This window comes from Dendrobates tinctorius, unplaced genomic scaffold, assembly GCF_039654945.1.
Source record: "Dendrobates tinctorius isolate UK_male_01 unplaced genomic scaffold, ASM3965494v1 ptg000070l, whole genome shotgun sequence".
NCBI classification, from domain to species: Eukaryota; Metazoa; Chordata; class Amphibia; order Anura; family Dendrobatidae; genus Dendrobates; species Dendrobates tinctorius.
The window spans coordinates 21,806,484-21,830,709 of NW_027361738.1; the positions used below are offsets into that span (position 1 = coordinate 21,806,484).

The 24,226-nt window shown below is 42.6% G+C and overlaps 1 protein-coding gene across 6 annotated transcripts in view; it reads left to right on the plus strand.

The window, feature by feature from the left end:
* LOC141095453 (ATP-dependent translocase ABCB1-like) overlaps nt 1-24,226 on the plus strand; it is a 724,951-nt gene that overhangs the window by 522,428 nt on the left and 178,297 nt on the right. For 5 of the 6 annotated variants that reach the window (XM_073581452.1, XM_073581451.1, XM_073581457.1 and 2 more), the window contains 2 exons: nt 1,220-1,423; nt 18,393-18,493. In XM_073581452.1, coding sequence (XP_073437553.1) covers nt 1,220-1,423; nt 18,393-18,493 — 305 coding nt within the window. The remainder of the gene's footprint in view (nt 1-1,219; nt 1,424-18,392; nt 18,494-24,226) is intronic. The other variant, XM_073581456.1, reaches the window with a different exon arrangement.

The window sequence follows — 24,226 nt, forward strand, 5'->3', positions numbered from 1 at the left end:
TATAAACATCCTGGCGGTCTGCACTTTGCTTTGCACTGAATTTCTAACATGTCAATGTAGAGTAAGCAGCTTGCTTGAGATCATGTAGCTATGGGGCAGGGAGTCGGTTGCCAAAAACAGCGAGACTTCCAACGTAGAAGGCAAACATGGTTTATTACCATGCTTACCTTTTCAATTGATGTATACATAACGTTGAACCAGTGCTTGTGTATACAGATTAGGAAACAGAGTGCTTCCTCCTCTGGACCTAGCAATCATATGAGTGTAGGGATAGCACAGGATCTTATGTCTTTATTTCCCATTTAACGTGGGTTAATATGGCTGCCAGAGTTAAAGAGGAAATCAACAATTAAAATATTGCCTAAAGTCTTTTAAGACCATGGAGGGGAGGCAGTGTGCAAAATAAAGTCTGATCGCTGTTTCTAGCTCTGGTTCTGTTGGAAAAAGTATAGATAAAAATAATTTGTATGGAAAGGGTAAAGCAATTTCATATGTTTTTTGACTGTCATTTTTGGTTGTAAAACAATAAAGCAATATGAAAGTAGACACATAAGCGACCATGTACGATAGTACTCAAAAAATATAACTGGACGAGAACAGGAGAAAATAGCCTAGCCCTGAACTGGCTGGTGACCTATCCTATGGATAGGCCAATAATATCAGTTAGTTGGGGTCAGACACCTGACATCCCCACCAATTGGCTGTTTTCAGGTCCGTTGGCACTGAGTGGAACAACACAACTATGTACACTATTTGGAAGCAAAAGCCAAAAATTAGAGATGACCTTAGCTTCTATGCGATTTAAAACAACACAGACTAGGAAATGCCAGGACCGGGAAAAGGGAAAGGGAACTTAAATTGGAACATTGGAGAGAATTTAAATAATTAAGTATACTAGTAAGGGCAATTGTATAACCTCTCATACACAAAAGAGCATATTTTTTTCCCTGCTGGCTAAAAACATCAATAGGTTTTCCATACAATATGTCATCTGCTGTGTCTTACTGGTCAACTGCAGAGAAGTCATTGAGAATTTCTGACATTTTGATGAAATGTTGAATACTGTAATTATTTCTGACATTACTTCAATGTTCAGTCATACAAGTGTACCAAATATATTTATAAAATAAGGTATATTACTACACTGGATGATTTCATTTTCAGCTTTGACACAAGACATTGTCCTCTTCTTAACTTCAATAACATTTCTATCTTCTAGGTTACTGGAAAGCAACTGGGAATACAAACAATGAATGTGTTCACTCTGCTTTCTGCAATCATCATTTCCTTTGTATATGGCTGGCAACTGTCACTACTCATCTTTGTATGTGGTCCATTAGTAATTGCAGTCAACGTTATTAAGGATAAGGCTGCCTTACATTACGCTTCCAGTGATCGCAAGGCCCTGGAGGAAGCTGGAAGGGTACATTAATATTTCTGTCATTCTCATGTACCAGTCAAAAATCCAATCTTCTTGACTATTAGTTAATTTGATTTTTTTTTTTTTTTTAAAAGGTCATAGTTATTTCAATGGCACACATATTAAACTTACACATATGCACATATTTGTCAATAATATTATTTTATCCTCTCTACATACAAAATGAAATGACTAATGCACCATTTCAGGAAGAGTGCCCCATAAATTAATTTAGTGCATGTTTCAGCTGCCACGTGTCACTTCAAGAGATGTATGGTAGTCAAGGGCTCGCATAAATTTCTGTCATAATTTATACCACTTTTGTGGCTTATATTATAATGACTTTCTGAGACGTGTTTGGCCAATCCCTGTCTCAGTCGAGCTCTACCCTCTTGACAAAACGTTGCTGGAGTCTACTAGGACTAACCTAAAAATGCCAAAAGTCACAATTTTTTATTTTAAGCAACCTTGAGTACAAGCATTAAAAAAAAATAATACTTAAATGCAGATTTTGTGTTTCCATGGTAACAGTCAATAAATAAAATTTCATGATGGTGGATTGCCTATGTGTTCCCCTTTCAACCATTGGCCTGGTAAAGGCTCCCATTGCTGTTGTATTGGTACTTTTGTGAAAAGACTTCATAGGAGATTGCTATTTTAGCTCTATACTGTATACTTAGGGAGACCAAAAAACTATAGTTTACAATTAAGCCTTTTCCAACATGTGTTTAGCATTTTTGGTGTAAGAATATGGAGTGCAGGCAGTCAGCATCTGCCTATAACAGCAGTGATTTTGATTGCTGATATTAACACTTACATGTTGCTGGACCACGGCAAATGAAGGTTCTGGTTTGGCTTCTTACTCTACGTCGTGGCAAGGTTTGTTAAAGGATTGATATTGACTTTAGGATTGCTACCTCCAATAGGTGGTACTAGAGTCCTTGTTCTCTTTTTCTCTGAATGGGGCTTTGTATATTTAACCCCTTCACCACCTTGGGTTCTTCAGTTTTAGAGTTTCCGTTTTTGCTTCCCTTCTTCCTAGAGTCATAACTTTTAAATTTTTCTATCAATATGGCCATGTGAGAGCTTGATTTATGTGGGACGAGTTGCACTTTTGAATAGCTCCATTGGTTTTGCCATATAGTGTACTGGAAATCAGTGAAATTGCAAAAAAAAAAGTGCAATTCCACAATTGATTTTTTGTTTTGTTATTTTACCATGTTCGCTAAATGCTAAAACTGACCTGCCATTATGATTTCCCAAGTCATTATGAGTTCGTAGATACCAAACATGTATTGGGGTTTTGACTTTTTTTTAACATTATGCCGTTTACAAAAATAATTAATCAGATCGGTATAGTGATTGATTGGGCGATTAAGAACGCGGCGACACCAAATTTGTGGGGGTTTTTTCTTTATTGCTTTATTTTGAATGAGATGAATGGGGGGTGATTTGAACTTTTATAATTTTTTATATTTTTAAAAACATTTTGTTTTACTTGCTTCAATAATCTCCCTGGGAGACTAGAAACTATGATTATCCGATCGCTTGTGCTATACAGAGCGGGGCTTCAGCCCTGTGCTAAGCAGCTAAAATGATCACTTCACTTGCTATGTAGAGCCGACCACTAGGTGGCACTCATACCAATCTGGCAATAACAACCATAAAGATCTACATGGCCTAATTAGTGACGTACTTCTGGCGCAAGCATGTTAAATGCCGCTGTTAGCAGCCACGGGTGAATCGTGATTCCACCTGCCGCTTTTATGGGCACATGTCAGCTGTTGAAATCAGCTGACATGTGCCGGAATGGTTGCAGGCTCATTGTTGGAGCCTGCAGCAAACAAGCGGAACCCACCTTAGATCTAACTATCAGAGATGAGTGAATATGCGTGTTATATCTCATCTTGTCATTTAGTGACAATGAAATTCATCTTTGTTCAGAGCTGTTGCAGAGTAAAAAAAAATATATTTTTCTGCCACTTACTTGATAGAGCACGCCATATTCCACCTTCTCATTTTGTGGCGCTCAAATTCAGCTGTGTGCAGAGCTCGTGCAGAGTAAAAAATTTTATTTTTTTCCTGTGACAAACACTAGATCTAAGTTTGAAATTCTTCGAGCATATATTCTAATGTATACAGGCCTCATCCACACAAAAAAACATATACTTTCTTTTGTTAATAATGTGATACAATAGGGGAATTTGCTGTCTGAAATTGTTTGGAGCATATATTCTTTGTTATACAGGCCTCATCCACGCTGAAACAATTCATTCTTCTGTTACTAACGTGATAAAGTGGGGGGAGATCTCACTCTGAAATTGTTTGGAGCATCATATGATCTTTGTTATACAGGCTTCATCCACACTGAAACAATTCTTTCTTCTGTTACTAATGTGATACAGTAGAGGAGATCTCACTTTGAAATTGTTTGGAGCATATCTTCTATGTTATACAGGCCTCATCCACACTAAAAAAATACTTTCTTCTGTTAATAACATGATTCAGCACGCCATACTTCACCTTGACATTTAGTGCCGCTGAACTTCAGCTGTTTGCAGAGCTGTTGCAGAGTAAAAAAAATGATTTTTTTTCAGTTGCTAACATTATTCAGCGCACCATATTTCACAATGTCATTTACTGGCTATGAAATTCAGCTGTGTACAGAGCTGATGCAGAGTAAAAAATAAATAAAATTTTTTGTTGCTAACAGTGTGCTACAACCACACTATCTGAGCAACATGACTGGGAAAAAGCAAGATCGTGATGGAAAGGGGAATTATTTTTAGCTTGGAATCGGGGCAAGACGAAGTAGGGTCCGAGCAGCATCCTGAACCTCGTCACCAGACGATAACCCCCGGGGGTGAGGTGATCCTGATGAGACTCAGATATTTGAGGCTCACATGGACTGTACTGTGCTGACATGACAGAAAGAGGAGGAGGGTGACTCTGAGGGCAATGAATGAGATAACACAGGGAATAATGATGATGTTGTAAATCCCACATGGCGTGAACACAGAGGCAGGCAGCTGAGTAGGTCATCTGAGGAGGTGGAGGAGGAAGACAAGGCGGTTACGTTAAGCCGTATGGAGTAGACACGGAATAATGCAACCACAATGAGCACTGCATCCTTAGTCACAACTGTGGCTGTGGTCAGCAGCGTTCCTCGTTCTGCCACTCGCAGAGGTGAAAAGAGTTGCCTAGCCTGGGCTTTTTTTGACACTGCATAGGATAAGCCAACTCACATTATCTACCAATGTTGCAAAAACAAACTGAGTAGAGGGACCCAGAACCTCCAGTTCTTTACCCGCTCCAGTCAGGCTGAGTGAGAGCCCGTCAGTTGTTATGGAAGCGGACATGCCTGCTGTTTTTGACCGATCTTAGAAAACGAGCATACCACAACTTTATCAATACACCTTAACATTTCCACCTGCACTCACTCACGGTCCAACAGTTTGTCCGGTTTACCGTACTTCGCCCTCTCTCAGAAAAGTGGTCAAGGAAGTTGGTGAGTGAGCCGGGCGATGATACTCATAGGTACTCGGAGGGAGAGAGGATAGAAGACCCTGATGGTGTGAACCTCCAAAGAAGAATGGAGTCCAATGGGCCTGTATTTATTTTTTTAAAAACAGGAATGTTGGTGACAGCGAGGAGTGTGGGGTTATTGTGGAGTTAGCAATGATTGTATGGCGGCATATACACATATTTTCATGTATTGTAATCCGGAGGTGGATATCCCATATGCTCACTTTTAGTTTTCCGAAAATGAATTATTGTGAACAGCCTGCGGCTTCCTCGGTTAATAGATGCCCAATCATGTAATTTTCTGGAAGATAGGGGCCAGCTGAGAGCTCTTCGCTCCAAAGATCACAGTGGGTGGTTCTGCGTGACTCATGGCCTGTGATCTCTATGATTATTGGATGTCCAATCCAATCTGTTGGCCACGGAAATTTAGCTTTTCCGCCTTTTGGATACAGATGGTTTCCAAAAGCTGATGGCTGTTGCAGCCCCCTAGTACCAGTTGCCCAATCACTATTACTTCTCTTGGAAAGATATGCCTGCGCTAGACCAGCATGTCGCAGATATCACCCATTCCCTGAAAAATTCTATGTCAGGGTGAATTTCAACACTGACACCTGGAAGAGCAAGCATGGACAGGAGCAATACACCTCGCTGACTGGACACTCTGGTGGCTTTGGGGGCAGTCGGCGAAGGGGCTGCTCCACAAGTCTTGGAATCCCCAAGGCTTGCAGGGTGCTTTGGGATGGGGTACTAAACAACTACACACCATAGGATGGAGAACTAAAATACTAGACAACAGGGTTTGGAGAGCTAAATTACTAAACAGATAGGGTTGGAGAACAAAACAAATACACACCATAAGGTAGAGAATTAAACTACTAGACAGAGGTTGGAGAACTAAAATACTAAACACCTAGAAGAGCTCTCTTGATCAACATTTTGTAGATTATGCATATATATGCAAAAAAAGTGCCATTCAATTGAGTACAATAGCGACTTTGAAAGATAATGAAACAAGGAGAGGATATAGTCCATGCTAATTAATAAAAACACATATTTTATTGAAACAATACATTGTAAAAGAAAACATACAAACACATAAATAATGAGCAAGCTAAGGGGTGAAACAGTGACAGAGTAAAGGGAGCCAGAGGTGTAATTTGTATTATATGACCAAGGGTTAGTGCATGAAAAGCAGTCAACAAGAAGCATGTAGGTTAACCATCCTATGAGTAATCAAGGTAGTAATATACATGGTAGATGAGTGCAGATGTACTTGCGAATGTTCAGTGCAGCGCTATACAGTATATACCGTATATACTCGAATATAAGCCGAGATTTTCAGCCCAATTTTTTGGGCTGAAAGTCCCCCTCTCGGCTTATATTCGAGTCATATACACCGGGGGGTCAGAGGGGGAGGGGGGGCGGGGGTGTCAGGTCATACTTACCCGTCCTGACGCTGTCTCTTGAGCCCCCAGCTTCTCCGCGTTCTCTGTTCCTGCCTTCAGCGGTCACGTGGTGCCGCTCATTAAAACTCATGAATATGCGCATATTCATAAGTTTTAATGAGCGGTATCACGTGACCGCTGAATGCAGGAAGAGAGAGCGCGGAGAAGCTGGGGGCTCAAGAGACAGCGTCAGGACGGGTAAGTGTAGCGATACTCACCTGTCCTGCGTCCATGGCTGCTTGCTGCTGTCATCGGTCAGTGACTTCAGACAGCAGAGGGCGCGGTGACGTGATTAGTGCGTGCCGCGCCCCCTGCAGTCTGAACGTCACTGACCGATGACGTGCAGATAGCGGTGAGCAGCCATGGATGCAGGACACGTGAGTATCTCAGGTGCCAGCGGTGACACCGGCACCTGACACCCAGCGACGGAGAGGTGAGCATGTCATTTTTTTTATTTTTACATGCAGCAGCAGCGGCAGCACATGGGGGCATAATCTAAGGAGCTTCTTATGGGGGCAGCATAAGGGGGAATAATCTAAGGAGCTTCTTATGGGGGCAGCATAAGGGGGAATAATCTAAGGAGCTTCTTATGGGGGCAGCATATGGGGGAATAATATGGGGGCAGCATAAGGGGGAATAATCTAAGGAGCTTCTTATGGGGGCAGCATAAGGGGGAATAATCTAAGGAGCTTTTTATGGGGGCAGCATATGGGGGAATAATCTAAGGAGCTTCTTATGGGGGCAGCATATGGGGGAATAATCTATGGAGCATTTCCCACCCTAGGCTTATACTCGAGTTAATAAGTTTCCCAGTTTTTTGTGGCAAAATTAGGGGGGGTCGGTTTATACTCGGGTCGGCTTATACTCGAGTATATACTGTAGATAAAGGATGTTCAATAATCTCCATGTTGAAGCTAAATAATGTGTAACAGCACTTCCAGTTTTGCCCCTGCACTGAAAACATATACAGTAACATGCACAATACCACCCATAGCATATGAATGCATATAATGAAAATTAAGTAACGTATGGTAACAAACAGAGAGCATACATCAAATGCAGCATCAATTACCCATTAGTTTAGTTAGAGTAGCACTCCAGCCCGCTGTCCCCAACATACTTTTGATTGCTTCCTCAGGGGGCCCATTGCATATGCACTTGTATGTTTGTATTTACAATTAATAGTTTCAATAAAATATGTTTTTATTAATTAGCATGGACCTCTCCTTTTAATTTACTAAACAGCTAAGGTTGGAGAACAAAAAAAAAACACCAGAACATGTACAACTAAACTAATAGACAACAGGGGTGGCAGAACTAAACTAGTACACACCATGGGATAAATAACTAAAGTACTAGACATCAATGTGTCACTAGACACCAAGTCTTGGAATTCCCAAGGATTTGCCTGACAAACCTCTGTATCTAACACTTCCTCCAGTGCTTCTACCTTCTCCACCTCCATTAAGGCCTCCACCTGTACCCTCAACCCCTGTCTTAATGAGATACACGTTCCAACAATGCAGAGAGAATCCCACCACCTCTGTACTGCACAGCCAGGGCTCACCGCAATCAGTCAGTGTTTAAATTAATATGCCATGGAGATCGCAGTCATACAGACGAAGTGTTGTGGACAGCTATCCATGCCGAGTTTGAGCAATGGCTGTCTACACTCAGCCTGGAATCAGGGAAGGCTGTGTGCGATAACAGTGCAAACCTGGTGGCGGCCCTACACCGTGGCAACCTCACACACGTGCCTTGTATGGCTCGCATCTTCAACCTGATGGTACAGCAATTCCTTCACCACTGTCCCAGCCTGGATGCACTTATGCAGAAACCACTGTTGTTATGTGCTCACTTCCCCCATTCCACTTAAGTTGGTATAGAAACCTTTTAGTTTACCAGTTAACTGGTTGGTAGGCGATTTAACTACACCATGGAATTAAACTCTGCACATGTTGCAGCCACTGTGGCAGCAGCATCGAGACCTGGTGTAGTATGACATTTTACATAGCCTGGCACAACGCAGTACAGATGTGGTGCAAATCACACTTGGGAAGTGGACACAGATGAAGGACTTCTGCACCCTTCTGCACATTTTCGAAATGGCTACTAAGATAGTTAGTGCTAACAATGCCATCATCAACATCACTATTACTGTCATCTACATGCTGGAGCACAGTTTGAATAGTCTGGGTGAGGAGGTGGTGCTGGTGCCGGAGGAAGCAGAGGAGGATGCGAAGGGGTTAACAATATCTCTAAGTTCCGGTCTGTCATCTCACAGGCGGTTATCATGGGAGGAACAAATGGAGAAGAACAAGGAGAAGGATGAGAAGGAAGAGGGGCCGGACACGCAACAGTTAGAAGATGAAGAGGATAACAATTCCCTCTGTGTTGTCCGTGGTTGCAAGGAAGGAATGGCAGAAGAAAGCTTGAGAATAATCCCACCACCTGCACACTATGGACTTGTACTTCATGAAAGAGACCAATCCATGAGTGCCTTCTTGCACCACTATCTACAACATGATTGTTTTCCATTTTGTTAGGATTCAAAATAGTGATGACTACTGGGTTGCCAGTCTGTTCGATTCAAGATAAAAAAGTAAATTTTGCCAGTTGCTTCCCCCCTGGAAGGGCATATGCTCATGCTGCAGTATCAAAACATTCTGGAACACAATCTCAACAGTGGTTTTCCACAAAACAGCAGTGAGGCACACAGTGTGCATCGCAGTGAAACAGTGGGTATGGAAAGTATTCAGACCCCTATCACTCTTTTTTTCATTGCAGTCATTTGGTAAATTCCAAAAAGTTCATTTTTCTCATTAATGTACACTCTGCACCTCATCTTGACTGGCAAAAAAACAGAAATGTAGAAATTTTTGCTAATGTATTAAAAAAGAAAAACCGAAATATCACATCATCATAAGTATTCAGACCCTTTCCTCAGGCACTCATATTTAAGTCACATTCTGTCCATTTCCTTGTGATCCTCCTTGAGATGGTTCTACTCCTTCATTGGAGTCCAGATGTATTTAATTAAATAGGACTTGATTTGGAAAGGCACACACCTGTTTATATAAGATCTTACAGCTTACAGTGTATGTCAGACCAAATGAGAATCATGAGGTCAAAGGAACTGGCCAAGAAGCTCAGAGACAGAATTGTGGCTAGGCACATATCTGGCCAAGGTTACAAAAGAATTTCTGCAGTAACCAAGGTTCCCAAGAGCACAGTGGCCTCCATAATCCTTAAATTGAAGAAGTTTGGGACCACAAGAAGTCTTCCTAAACCTGGCCGTCCAGCCAAACTGAGCAATGGGAGAAGAGCCTTGGTGAGAGAGGTAAAGAAGAACCCCAAGATCACTGTGGCTGAGCTCCAGAGATGCAGTAGGGATATGGGAGAAAGTTCCACAAAGTCAACTATCACTGCAGCCCTCCACCAGTCGGGCCTTTATGGCAGAGTGACCCGACGGAAGCTTCTCCTCAGTGCAAGACATATGAAAGCCCGCATAGAGTTTGCTGAAAAACACATGAAGGACTCCCAGACTATGAGAAATAACATTCTCTGGTCTGATGAGATGAAGATAGACCTTTTAGTGATAATTCTAAGCAGTATCTGTAGAGAAAACCAGGCACTGCTCATCACCTGCCCAATACAATCCCACAATTGAAACATGGTGATGGCCACATCATGCTATGGGGGTGTTTTTCAGCTACAGGAACAGGATGACTGGTTGCCATTGAAGGAAACATGAATGCAGCCAAGTACAGAGACATCCTGGATGAAAACCTCTTTCAGAGTGCTCTGGACCTCAGACTTGGCCGAAGGTTCACCTTCCAACAAGACAATGACCCTAAGCACACAGCTAAAATAACAAAGGAATGGCTTCAGAACAACTCTGTGACCATTCTTGACTGGCCCAGCAAGAGACCTGACCTAAACCCAATTGAGCATCTCTGGAGAGACCTGAAAATGGATGACCACCAACATTCACCATCCAACCTGACAGGACTGGAGAGGATCTGCAAGGAAGAATGGCAGAGAATACCCAAACCCAGGTGTGAAAAATTTGTTGCATCATTCCCAAGAAGACTCATGGTTGTACTAGCTCAAAAGGGTGCTTCTACTCAATACTGAGCAAAGGGTCTGAATACTCATGATCATGTAATATTTCAATTTTTCTTTTCTAATAAATTTGCAAAAATGTCTACATTTCTGTTTTTTTTCAATCAAGATGGGGTGCAGAGTGTACATTAATGAGAAAAAAATGAACTTTTTTGAATTTACCAAATGGCTGCATTGAAACAAAGAGTGAAAAATTTAAAGGGGGTCTGAATACTTTCTGTACCACCTGTAGGCTTCCAACACTGGGAACACTGTACTCACTGCACAGTTGCAGTGCAGGAGTCCTGGGTTCCAACCCCATCAAGGACAGCATCTGCAAAGAGTTTGTATGTTCTCCCCGTGTTTGCAAGGGTTTCCTCCCAGTACTTATTTTTCTACCCACACTCCAAAGACATACTGATACGAAATTTAGATTGTGAGTCCCAATGGGGACAGTGCCAGTAATGTCTGTAAAGATGTGGAATTATTGGCGCTATATTAGTGATGAAAAAATAAATAAATAGAAATTCAAGCCACTTTTTTGTGTTATTTGCTCAGAATTTGTGGAAATATTTGCTCTCCAAGTTGAATCTCCTTCATTTTTGTTGCCTGAATTTGGCACAACTCTTACAGCACCAGGCCTACACCTGTCACTCATCCACCAGTTACTGATCAAACTTTAAGTAAAAAATACTGCTCCAAGCCATGTCCAATGCTTAAATGTGGCAAGGTTTAAGGACCACATTATCAGCATAAAGAATTATATTCTGAAATGTGGACTCCCTGCTGGAGCACAATACCAGTACAATACCACACTAGGACAGCGCAGTGGTTAGGACTGCAGCCTTGCAATCCTTGGGTCCTGGGTTCAAATCCCACCAAGAACAACGTCTGCAAGGAGTTTGTACGTTCTTCCCTTGTTTGCATTTGTTTACTTTAGTTTCCTCCCGCAAATAAGATAGTGCTATGTAAGCAAAGCATAATAAATTAATTCCAACCCAAAATAATTAAAAGATAGAATGTGGTCTGCTTTATGCAGTAACAGAAAATATCATATTTGTTACTGTGGAAGATCCTTGGATACAGCAGAATATGAGCACAAAAGGATGACAACCTCAGACATGGCCTCATTTTTGGAGCACAGTATTAACAGAACAAATTTATATTTTATCATATGTATCCCTGTATGGAGAAAAACATGTGCACCAAAGTATGAAAAGATGAAATGTAGCCTGCTTTTGGTAGCAAGATAGAAAGAAAACCAATTTTGATTTTATGATGTGTATGACTGTATGGAAAGCAATATCAGCAATCAAACATTTATAACTGACATCTAGCCTGCTGTATAACGTTACTAACAGAAGAAAGTATTTTTTAACTGTGGATAAGGCCTGTATACAATCGAATATGTGCTCAAAACAATTTCAAGCTCAGATCTAGCATGCTGTTTCACGTTTGTTGCAGAATTGTTTGTTTTTTTTAATCCGCATGAACTCTGCAGATAGTTGAATTTCACTGCTACTAAATGACAATGTGGGATATGGTGTGCTGTATCACATTTGTAACAGAAAAAAATAGTTTTGAACTGTACAACAGTTCTACGCACAGAACAATTTCACCGCCAAAAAATTACAACGTGGGATATGGTGAGCTGTATCAGATTTTGCAAGAAAAAACATTTTTTTTTTAATCTAGATGAGCTATGCAGACATCTTAATTTCACCGCCACAAAATTACAACATGGGATATGGGGTGCTTAATCAGATTAGCAGCAGCCAAAAAAAAAAATTTTATTATGCAACAGCTCTACACACAGAACAATTTCACCACTACAAAATTACAACATGGGATATGTTGGGATATATCAAGTTTAGCAACAGAATTTTTTTTTGTAATGTGCATGAGCTCTGCAGACAGCTCTATGTCACTGCCACAAAATTACAATGTGAGATATGGCAGGCTGAATCACGTTTGCAGCAGAATTTTTTTTTAATCTGTATGAGACGCAGAGAGCTTAACTTCACCGCCACAAAATTACAACTTGGGAGATGGCGTGCTGAATCTCGTTAGCAATAGCCAAAAAATTTTTTTTACTGTTCGACAGCTCTACATACAGAACAATTTCACCGCCACAAATTTACAACATGGGATATGGCGGGCTGTATCACATTTAGCAACAGAAACATTTTTTTTTAAATCTGCATGAGCTATACAGAGAGTTGAATTTTACCACCAATAAATGATAAGGTGAGATATGGCACACTGAATCACGGTAGCAACGGACCAAAAAATGATTTTTTTTCCAGGCCAACAGTTCAAATCACAGAATAATGTCATGACCACTAAATGACAAGGTGAAATATGCCTTGCTGTATCACATTTAGCAGCTGAAAAAATAAGATTTGGAAAGGTCTACTCTTGCATGGAGCACAATAGAAGCAGAGCACTACACACTTCTATGAAATGTGCCCTGCTGTGTTTGTCTGTGGACCTCAGTAAAGGCACCAAAAAAATGCTGGAAGGTTGATTTCACAGCCACACAGGAACCTAGCTATCTAAACTATCTGACTTAGAAACAACCACCTAGATAACTAGTTAAATGTAGTAGAGAACAACAAGGCACTCAAAAATCAAAAGGTCTGTAGGAGGTGCACAAGTAGGGTATCTAGCCCATAATATAAATAACAATGATGAACTTGGCACTCAAATTCGTGAAAAAATTAGTTCCATTTTTATTGGCATCCAGATAACATTTATTCTAAATGTTTTCGGTCCAACACAGGACCTTCATCAGAGATTGTCATAAGATTTACTGGATGCTGCTTTTGTAGCTATGAGTTCTATATAGCGCTAAAGTATTGCGACATACGTCGCTGTGGAATGTACATACCGCACGCCTAAAGGGGCCACCATCGCAGCGCCATTCCACAGCGACGTATGTCACAATACTTTAGGGCTATATAGAACTCATAGCTACAAAAGCAGCATCCAGTAAATCTTCTCTGATGAAGGTCCTGTGTTGTACCGAAAACGTTTAGATTAAATGTTATCTGGATGCCAATAATAGTGGAACTAATTTTTTCACAAATTTGAGTGCCAAGTTCATCATTGTTATTTAACTAGTTAAAGGGGTTGTCCGGGCTTTTCACATGATCTCAGTGCATATCTGGGCTGCAGAATGCTGACAATAAGTAATTTACCTTCTGTCACCAGTTTGCAGGGTTTGCTAGATATCATCTCTTGCTTGTAAGAAAATCGTCCGGGGGGGTGTGTTCTGGTTTTGAAATGAGAACTGGTCGTTTCCTCCTACTCTACTAAAATCATGCCGTCTGTAGCAACAACCCCTCCCCGACCACATGAACAAGCCTATCCCTCCTCACACAGTAACAAATCCTCCCCCTCTAGCAGCCTCAGTGCAGAGAGCAGAACCACACAGCTGCTCCTCCCCCAGACACACGCTGAACACTGATCTATGGAAAGTGAAACTATTGAGGAGGAAACGACCAGTTCTCATTTCAATGCCAGAACACACCCCTCTGGACGTTTGTCTTACAAGCAAGAGATGATATCTAGCAAACGCTGCAAACTGACCACAGAAGGTAAATTACTTATTGTCAGCATTCTGCAGCCCAGATATGCACTGAGATTATGTGAAAAGCCCGGACAACCCCTTTAAATGTCTTAGCAACCAGTCCCAGCCTCAGGAGCAGCTTCACTGCACTGTTAGATTGTCAAAATGGCACTAAATTAAGATGTCAGCTCTTTATATGAGGGACATTTGATTTCAGCAGCCAATGAAACAAGCTGTTATGCCAGGACATTATGGATGTTTCCTGCACCCTGATTGGCTAGCCACAACGTGCAAATATAAAGTTAGAAATTTTTTTTAACAAGCATGCTGCTCCTCGGAGCTCTGCCATCCCCCCTACCCTCAACAAGCATGTGCCCCACACCCATCATACACTACCACTATCCTAGCCAAAGTGCACAAAAAACTTTAGTGGGAACACAAATATTTTCCCGCACATTTTACCAAATGTTACCGATTTTTTCAGATTTTATAAAATTTTGCTTGTGTTTCCGATCACAAATCCAAATATCCCATATTCATGCCAAATTTATGTTTGGCAATCGTTTTTTGAACAAATTTGCTCATCACTAATCTTTAGTAGGGCTTCTGTGCCTGCTGTTGCTGCTGCTGCAGATGTTAACACTTCTTTGTAGATATATGAACAGTCCTGGTTGGGTCTCCATCTGCTGGGTTGGCTGTAGTGGAAGAGGTTTCAGTCCCTATTATAATATTTCTACTCTGGTGAAATTGATGCCACTTTGCTTGTGTCTGCCACTAATTTTTGGAAATGTCAACACTCCTGGTTATGTCTCAATCTGCTGGGTTGGCTGTAGTGGAAGACATGTTGGTCTCTATTATTCTGTTTCTACTCTGGTGAAATTGATGCCACTTTGTTGGTGACTGCCACTAATTTTTGGAAATGTGAGTAGCCCTGGTTGCATTTCCATCTGCTGGGTTAGCTCTATTGGAAGACAAGTCGGTACCTATTGTACTATTTCTATTCTGGTGAAATTGATGCCACTTCGTTTGTGTCTGCCAATAATTTTTGAAAATGTGAACACTCTTTGTTGCATCTCCATCTGCTGGGCTGGCTGCAGTTGAAGACGTATTGGTCCCTATTATACTATTTCTACTCTGCGAAAATTGATGCCATTTTGTTGGTGTCTGCCCCTAATTTCTGGAAATGTGAACACTCCTGGTTGCATCTCCATCTGCTGGGGCAGCTGTAGTGGAAGACGTGTTGGTCCCTATTATACTGTTTCTAATCTGGTGAAATTGATGCCACTTTGTTATTGTCTGTCATTAATTTTTGGAAATGTGGAGACTCATGATTGGGTCTCTCCATCTGCTGGGTTGGCTGTAGGGGAAAAGATGTCGCTCCCCATTATACTATTTCTACTCTGGTGAAATTGATGCCACTTTGTTGGTGCCTGCCACTAATATTTGGAACGTGTAGACTCCTGGTTGGGTCTCATTCATGTGTGTTGCCTGTTGCAGTAGACCTCCACCTTTGAGTAAACTAACATCTTACTATCTTTACTTTTTTCTGACATTAGTAGTCTACAATATGATATTTGATATTTGTGCCACCTGAGTGTGACTCAGCATCAAAGCATGTTGAGCTGTTGCATGTGGTATCAGGGCTCCCAACACAGTAGGTCTACACCGATGGCTTACCCACCTCGTCTTAATTTGAAGTTCAAATCAAAGCTGTAAATGCTGGCCCAGACCCTGATACCTCATGCATGGCTGATTGCTGCCATGCCATTCTAAAATGTATACTGTGAGTCGATTGAGGCCACTTTCCTGGTGTCTGCACCTAATTTGATGTGTTTTGGCAGCTTTTGGGCCCATTTGAATGTGTTGTGTATGTGTTTGCTTTTGCCTCCCATTGACTCCAATAAAAATTCATAGGAGATCATAATTTTCATTATGCATTAGTGATGATGCAAGCAATCAGATGACTGCAGCTTCAAGTCTCCTAAGGGGACTAAAAAATACAGTAAAAGTGAAAAAAAGTTTTCAAAATATGAAAAATATATAAAAAATACAAAACTTCAAATCACCCCCCATTTGCTCCATGAGCAATAAAACATCTAAAAAATACACATTTTTTTCTGCTGTATTAAAAGTCAGGTTTATCAAAATCTAAAATAAATTAATCTGATCAGTAAGCAGCATAATAAGAAAAAAATTAAAACCAAAGAATTACTGTATCTATAATAATAAATGCCCTAAGCAGCTTCCGGTTGTAACAACTTCCGTCCAGTTGTAACCGGTGACGTCACCACACACACACGCACATGTTAACCCTCAACACACCACACCGCCTCAACACACACTCCTCTCACCTTTCACCTCCACTCACGTCCACTCACTCTTTCACTCCACATACGTTCCTTTCTCTCACTCAGTTTCTCATACTCACACCGTCATCGTCGCTGCCCCGACATCTTCCTCCGCCTCCGCGATCCTGGATCCAGACGTTCTCCAGGCTGCCGACATGTTCTTGCGGCGACGCCATCTTGGATTTCGTGAAATCCCGCGAGATTCAAGATGGCGTCGCCGCAAGAACATGTCGCTGGCGTGGACGACTCGGGATCCAAAAAGATGGCGTCGGCGAAATCTCGCGAGATTACGCCGACGCCATGTTGGATCCCGATGTCGTCCACGCCGGCGACATGTTCTTGCGGCGACGCCATCTTGAATATCGCGGGATTTCACGAAATCCAAGATGGCGTCGCCGCAAGAACATGTCGGCGGCCTGGAGAACGTCTGGATCCAGGATCGCGGCGGCGAAGGAAGATGTCGGGGATCGTGGAGCAGCGGCGATGACGGCGTGAGTATGAGAGACGGAGTGAGAGAAGGGGTCGTATGTGGAGTGAAAGAGTGAGTGGAGATGGTGAAAGGTGAGAGGAGTGTGTGTTGAGGAGTGTGTGTGTTGAGGGTTAACATAGCAAGAGGTGTGATGCTATCGCATCCTCCCGATGCGATAGCATCGGGCCATAATCTAGTTTTTCATATTATAAGACACACTTTTTTTCCCCAAAAGTGGGGAAAAATGGGTGTGAATCTTATAATTCAAAGGTACCTTACCGCAGGGGGGTTGGCGGCATGGTGGAGCAGAGTCACAGGAGGCAGGAGTGGGGCGATGCTGCAGACCCTGTGCTGGGAGGAGGGGGTGACCCAGCAGTGCGAGGCTGCAGTCCCTAGGTCTTGATAAGATGCCGGTGGCGAGAGTAGTCCCCTGCCTATTGATTTCTTGTATTCTGAGATCTCAATCTGCACATGCGTCACCATTTTCCCGAAGCCCACCTCAGGGAAATCAATGAGCAGGGGATTATGAGCACCACCAACATCTTATAAAAGCCCAAGGCCCACAGCCTCCCACTGCTGTAAAAACTTCCTCCTCCCATCCCAGGGACTGCAGCATCGCGCCACTCCTGCTGCCGCTATCGGCTTCTTCCAGCAGCGACTCTGCCTCCTGTGACCCCACTCTACTGCTGCTGCCCCCACAGTAAGCTACAGTAAAACTGGACTATAAGTCGCAACACCATATTATTTATTTAAAAAATTCTATTTTCATCCCAAAATTTCTAGTCTTATAGTCCACAAAATAAGGTACATTTTTTGGCAGTTGCAACATTGCAATAAAATGCAATAAGGAGTGATCAAAACATTGTATCTACCCCAAACTAGTATCAATAAAAATGTCAGCTCAGGGTGCAAAAAATGAGCCCCATATCCCAAAATTTTTAAATGTTAGTTTTTTTCTCTCCTTTTTCCAAGAGCCCTACGTTTTTTAGTTTTCCGCCCACATAAACTTATGAAGGCTTGTTTTTTGCAGGACCAGTTGTACTTTTGAATGGTATTATTCATTTTATCAAGTAATGCACCAGAAGTTTGTAAAGAGTACATTGAAATTGCAAAAAAAGTGCAATTCCACAATTGTTTTGGGGTTTTTTTATATACCATGTTCATTTTCCGAGACCCGTGACATTTAAAATTTTTGGGAAACCTAAGCTTACATTTTACTTAATAAAGACTGAGATCTAAAAAAACTGCTAATTTTATTTTAAGAACACATGTAACACAAAAACATGATTAAAGAACAATTGTTCATTTTCTGATGGTAGCTTCCCTTTAAATTCCCAGAGGAGTATTGCATAGCCTACAAGTCTGCCTATTAAAACTTATGCTGTCCTCAAGGATAGAATTTAGCCCTTTGGCCACCAATCCCTGCAGGGTATGTTCTCCCTACAGGGTATAAGCTAAGATGTCTTTTGTTCCTTACGTGCATTTTAAACATTTTTCCCCTGATCTTTAGATGTCGACAGAAGTCATTGAAAATATCAGGACAGTGGTGTCACTGAACAAAGAAGATGTCTTTTATCAAAAATATAATGACTGTCTATCAGAGTCCTACAGGTATGCCAAACTCTGTATCTTGAAAGTGCTGTACTGCTATTCAATACTTTTACTGTAGTCCTGTATGGGTTTTTCAGTCTTTACAGTGTATGCAGAACTGACATCAACTGTACTGATCCACATTTAGAAATGAAAAGATCTAGTAGTCAGCTAGTTGTAGCAGAACATTCCCAAAACAATTGGGTATACCTCAAAATGGTTCCTTATTTCTTCAAGATTTCATATTTACAGACAATTGTGATGCAGAAGTTGAATAGAAGGCAATTTTTTTCCATTAAAAATCATAGAATCTTAGAACTGCTCCATGTATGGTATTTCAGCTCTAATTTCAGCCGGTATTTCCATGTTAAATATGATGCGTTTTTGACAAATGTCACTTTATTGGGCCAGAGACTGAAATGTGCCAAATTTAACATCATGGGCGTCTCCAAAAAGATCAGTAAAAAAATTTAATCAGGAATCTGTGTTTGTCGGACTACCTTGGAGCATCCATGGTTCTTCATTTGTGGTATCTTGGTACGACACCGCATGTGTATCTTTGCAACGATGACAGGCAAGGCTAGCTAATCAAAAGAGAAGACTGTGAATCTTGTCAGACAAAAAGGCAGTTCTCAGGGCTCTCGTCCAGTGGCCACAAATTAAGAATATGACTGTTGGACTAGGTTCTGTGAATCTATTCAAACCATGTCTACAAATAAGCTGTGTATAAAGCACGACACTCCTAGAGAGGTGGTGAACAAGAGGGGTCCCAATATCTACACTCATCACCTGCACCTTTCTAATAGTGTCAACCTTCTTTCTAACAATTCATTGTATCCATCTGCAATCCATCTATCTAACAAAGCAGAGATTGCAGAACCTAAATGTAATATTGATTGTTGATGTTGCAAAATCTTATATTTTTTTAATTTTGATGCAGTACACAGTATGCCAAATATGTGATGTGCTGAGCTATGAAAATAAGGCTTCACCAGATTTATGAATTGTGACTTTTTAATATGTTGCACCAAATGTGTGGGCGGCACGGTGGCTCAGTGGTTAGCACTGCAGCCTTGCAGCGCTGGTGTCCTTGGTTTAAATCCCACCAAGGACAACATCTGCAAAGAGTTTGCATGGGTTTCCTCCGGGTACTCCGGTTTCCTCCCACAAGACATACTGATAGGGAATTTAGATTGTGAGCCCCATCGGGGACAGTGCCGAATAATGTGTGCAAGTTGTAAAGCGTTGCGGAATATGTTAGCACTATATAAAAATAAAGATTATTATTATAAACATTGCAGTTCTACTCTAGTAGGTGGGTTGAGTAAAAAGTGTTATATGTCAAGATTATAAAACATTCTGCAACATTTTGATAAATTTGGAGCAAATAACCGCAATAGAGCCTAAAGTAAATTTGATTTCAAAACCCCACCACATCCCTATCATTGAGCACTAGGTGACATCATCTTTTTCCACATCACCTGCCAACCTAGCTAATGCTACGGCAGCGCTTCAGGCCGGAGCTTATGGGTCATCCTCCCAGGGCCACGGGGTACTCGGTACCGGGCCAGTATCAGTGGGATGTGTCACAGCAGCAGTGACCCGGACCGTGGCCCTGGGCGCCCAAGTAATGGGGAAATGTGAATGGTGGAATGTAGTTAGATGGAATAGTTTGTGACGCCACCTGTGGTGTTCGGCAAAGGAGATGTTAGGCCGACGCTGCTTGCAGATCCTCTGGGGCTGGTGATGGGTTGCAGCCAAGATGGTGAAGCTCCCCACAGGTGGAGCTATAGCCCCAGGGCAGTGTAGATGTAGGGGAAGAGGAGAGGCGCAGGCGGTGTAGAAGCTGGTACCCAGATGTAGCAGTGCTGGGTGTGTTGGTGCAAGAATCAATGGAGGACACCAGAGCTTGTAGTTCCAAAGCTTTACTCACAGTCTGTAGTACACACAGGTGCCGGCCTCCGTGCCATGTCCTCCGGGTCAGAGACTCAGCCAACCTCCAGGCAAGATGGAATGCTCCCTTCCAACATTCCGCCAACATGTGCCTTTCTAAACGTCTCCTCTTATAGCGCCTTTTAGTGTGAAGATCTCCTAGTACTGAGTTACACTGGAGTTCCTCCTAACAGATGTTCCCAAGAACTCTACTTGTATGGCAGGCAGCTGTAGCCTGCTTCGGGGACTCCTTACTCCTGAGTCCCGGCTCTCTATCCGTGTTGCTGTTGTGCCCCCAAGTCTTAGATGGGAGTAGTGCATTTACAGCCCACTACTCCACCGGTGTCTGCTGCAGAACCATTAGTGTCCATACAACCTCGGGGACAGGGCCCCAGCCTTGCGCTTAGAACTTCTAGGCGGGGTTCTTCCTCTAACCCACGTCCTCTGTGTTCTCTTATTCTCCTACGTTCTGTACTTGTCTTTCTTTCCTATGGAAGCTCAGGCTTCAGTTCAATGTCTTTCTCCTTCTTTCCTTTCCCGTGCCAGCAGACCCAGGTCACTCAGGTCTGCTGCAGCACTCCTTCCTCCAACTCTCTCAGGGATCTTCTTTCCTCACTCCTCTCTGAGTGACTGCTCACTCACCGACTGACTGACTGACCTAAATCCTAAACCTTTCCACTCTTTTATGTATTCTAACTCCACCCACCTCCCAGCACGTTTCGTGTTCCCAGCAGGGAGCCACCAAAGGTGCTCTGCTACACTCTAAGCAAGAGCCACAATGTGGCTTTGCTGAACTACCCTGTTGTGTGGGGTGCGAGTGTTGGAGCGTGGTAAGGAGTTCCCACCTTACCTGGAAGGTGGGGCACCACACCTTAGGAGAAGGTGCAGTACCTCTGTGGCGACTGAGCCTCAGGGGCACCACACTTACCTCCTGCATCTCCGCACAAACGAGGGGAGCCTCAGCAATGGGAGGACACTCCCAGGGCTCTCCGCTTACTGTATGGAGGTTATTCAACACCGAACCCTCGAGGCAACTACTGTGTTCAAGAGTAAGTGAATTTCAATCATGTGTATATTCTCTATTTACTATCGGTTGCTACCTGGTGTATGCTTATAGCGCAGCAGTTCAGTACTTTTGGTAAATCAGATATTGCTTTTACATTTGGTTTAACAGAAAAAAAAAGAAATTGACCTGGACAAAACTGATGAGAACTTTAACTTAATATCTTGATGCACAACCTTTTGAAGCAATTATTGAAAACAAACGATTTATGTAACTCTCAAATAAACTTCTGCACCTGTCCACAGATATTTTGGCCACTCGTTGTGAGAAAACTACTCCAGCTGTGTCAGGTTTGAAAGGTGCCTTCTATAGACTGCAGGTTTCAGCTCCCCACTAGAGATCAGTGAATCTTTCAATGTACGGTTCAGATTACGATCGCCGAATTTGCAATATTTGCTAATTTATTCGTCGAATATTCACCGAACATAACCGAATGCCATTCAAGGAAATGGGAGGCAAAAGCAAACACATGCACGACACCTTATAATGGCTCCAAAAGCTGCCAAAACACATCAAATTATGGGGAGACACCAGGAAAGTGACCTCAATTCATCCACAGTACAAATTGTAGCATGGCACTGCAGCAATAAGTCATGCATGAGGTATCAGGGTCTGGGCCAGCATTTACAGCTTTCAATTGAACGTCACAGTAAGACAAGGTAGGTGAGGGATCGGTATAGGCCTCCTATGCTGGGAGCCCTGATACTACATGCAACAACTCAACCTGCTTTCATGCTCAGCCACACTCAGGTGGCACAAAGATCATATAAATTTTGTACACTACTATTTTCAGAAAAATCTAGGGATGATAACACGGGTAGTTGACTCCAAAGAAGTGGAGGCCTGATGGTCTTGGAGACCTACTGCTACAGGCAACACGCATGAAGGAGACCCAACCAGATGTCTACACATTTACAAAGTGGCAGACACCAACAAAGTGGCATCAATTGCAATAGCGTAGAAATAGTGTAGAGGGGACTGACACCTCTTCCACTACAGCCAACCCAGCAGATGGAGAATGTAACGGGCAAGGTGGTGGAACCACTATGCCGTATCCCTCTGAAAGCCTGCAGGGGCGTAACTAGGTGGTCTACCAAATCACTACTCAGACAAGTGGCAGCAGGCGACAACTGCGACCCAAGAAGGGACAAAGAGGTGGCAACAGGAGCTACTCCATGGCTGACCCGCTACAGTAGGTAAGCTGCTATGGTCCAAAAGAGGGATGAAGAATGCAGGCAGGCACTGTAGGGACTCTGGAACCATGGGTGCAGATGGGACCGGCTGAGGAAAAGAAAAGCACTGGCAGGTGCAGGCTGGACCGTGTGTTAGACAGATGGACAGGCAGGTGCGATTTGGACCTTCTGATGGACAGAAGAGCACAGACAGGTATGAGCAGATGGGCACAGACAGGTAAGAGCTAATGTGTAGAGGGTAGACATGCAGACAGGCAGACCTGGGGAACCTGCCAACTAGCAAACTAACAACGTAGCTCAGGCACCTCCATATTGGAGGAGAAGCCTTAATTTGAAGGTACATATGACAGGAAAAAGGAAAAGGGAAAGGTCAGCTCACCCAGTCTTCAGTATCTGTCCATTCCTTCCATGCGCACGGAGCCGCCTGGATCACGGCGTTGTCAAAGGCAAAAACATGAGGAAAGAATCTCCAGCACTGGATGAATGTTTAAAATGCAAATAATTATTGAAAATTTTTTTTTCGAAAAAATAAAAAGTAAACTCAAAAATATATAGAATAGATGGACATAGTAGCAAGTGGTGTCTCAGGTGGTATAACCAACGCGTTTCAACCTAACCGGTCTTATTCATGTGTAATGCAAGGTCAGTACTGTGAAGCTTGTCAGTCACTGTGAGGGGTGCTGACTGGGTTCAGGAGTCTGCAAGGTACTCAGCTCTGTCTGTGCACAGGTTGCGCGTGCAGGGGAGGACAGGCCACCGAGTAGGCCTGCTGGTTGGCGTGGAAAAGCGAAGACGAAGTCAACCTTCTCCTTGCGTGTATACTGTCTTCCTGCCAGAAGCCCCATTTTTGCGTGCTCAGCCCTTTTTATGTCCACTTCGCCCCCTACAGACAGGTGCAAAGGCCTGCTCTGGTCAGAAAGTCCTTCCCCCAGCATCAATGGTGACAGCCCCGACAGTTCCAGCACACAAGAAGCCACCCTAGCCCGGTCCATTTCCTTACAGTTACATTGCGGTTATTTGCATCTAATTTCGCTCTAACGCTTTCATGATGTTTTAGAAATTCAATGTATCTTAAGAATATTAAAAATCTCCCTACAAATGTTATTCTGCTGTTTATGCCAGCCCTTAAGGGAGTGAGTTTGTGACTTTTTGTGTGATATTATAAAATAGTCGCATGTTAGAAATATGGCTAAGGCCTGTTTCACACTTCAGTTTTTTCAAATCAGTCAAAATCTGCCAAAAAGTGAAAATGGCGGATCCGCAAAAATTGTGTAAAAACAGATGCCAGCTGATGGTACGGATCCGTTTTTTTACGGATCCTCTATACTGATTTTTGTACGGATCCGTCAAAAAACGGATCCGTTCCATCCGCTGGCATCCGTTTTTCCCATCTGTTGGATCCGTTTTCTGGCGGATTCATTTTTCCACTCCTCCAAAATGGGATGCTCCCAAATATGACTGGCTCTTGGAAAATGCTCCCAAATGTGATTGGATACTGGAAACTAGGGACAACTATATCTAGGGTGTTATTATACAAAATCTTTGAAAGGTTTTAGAGCTAGTGGC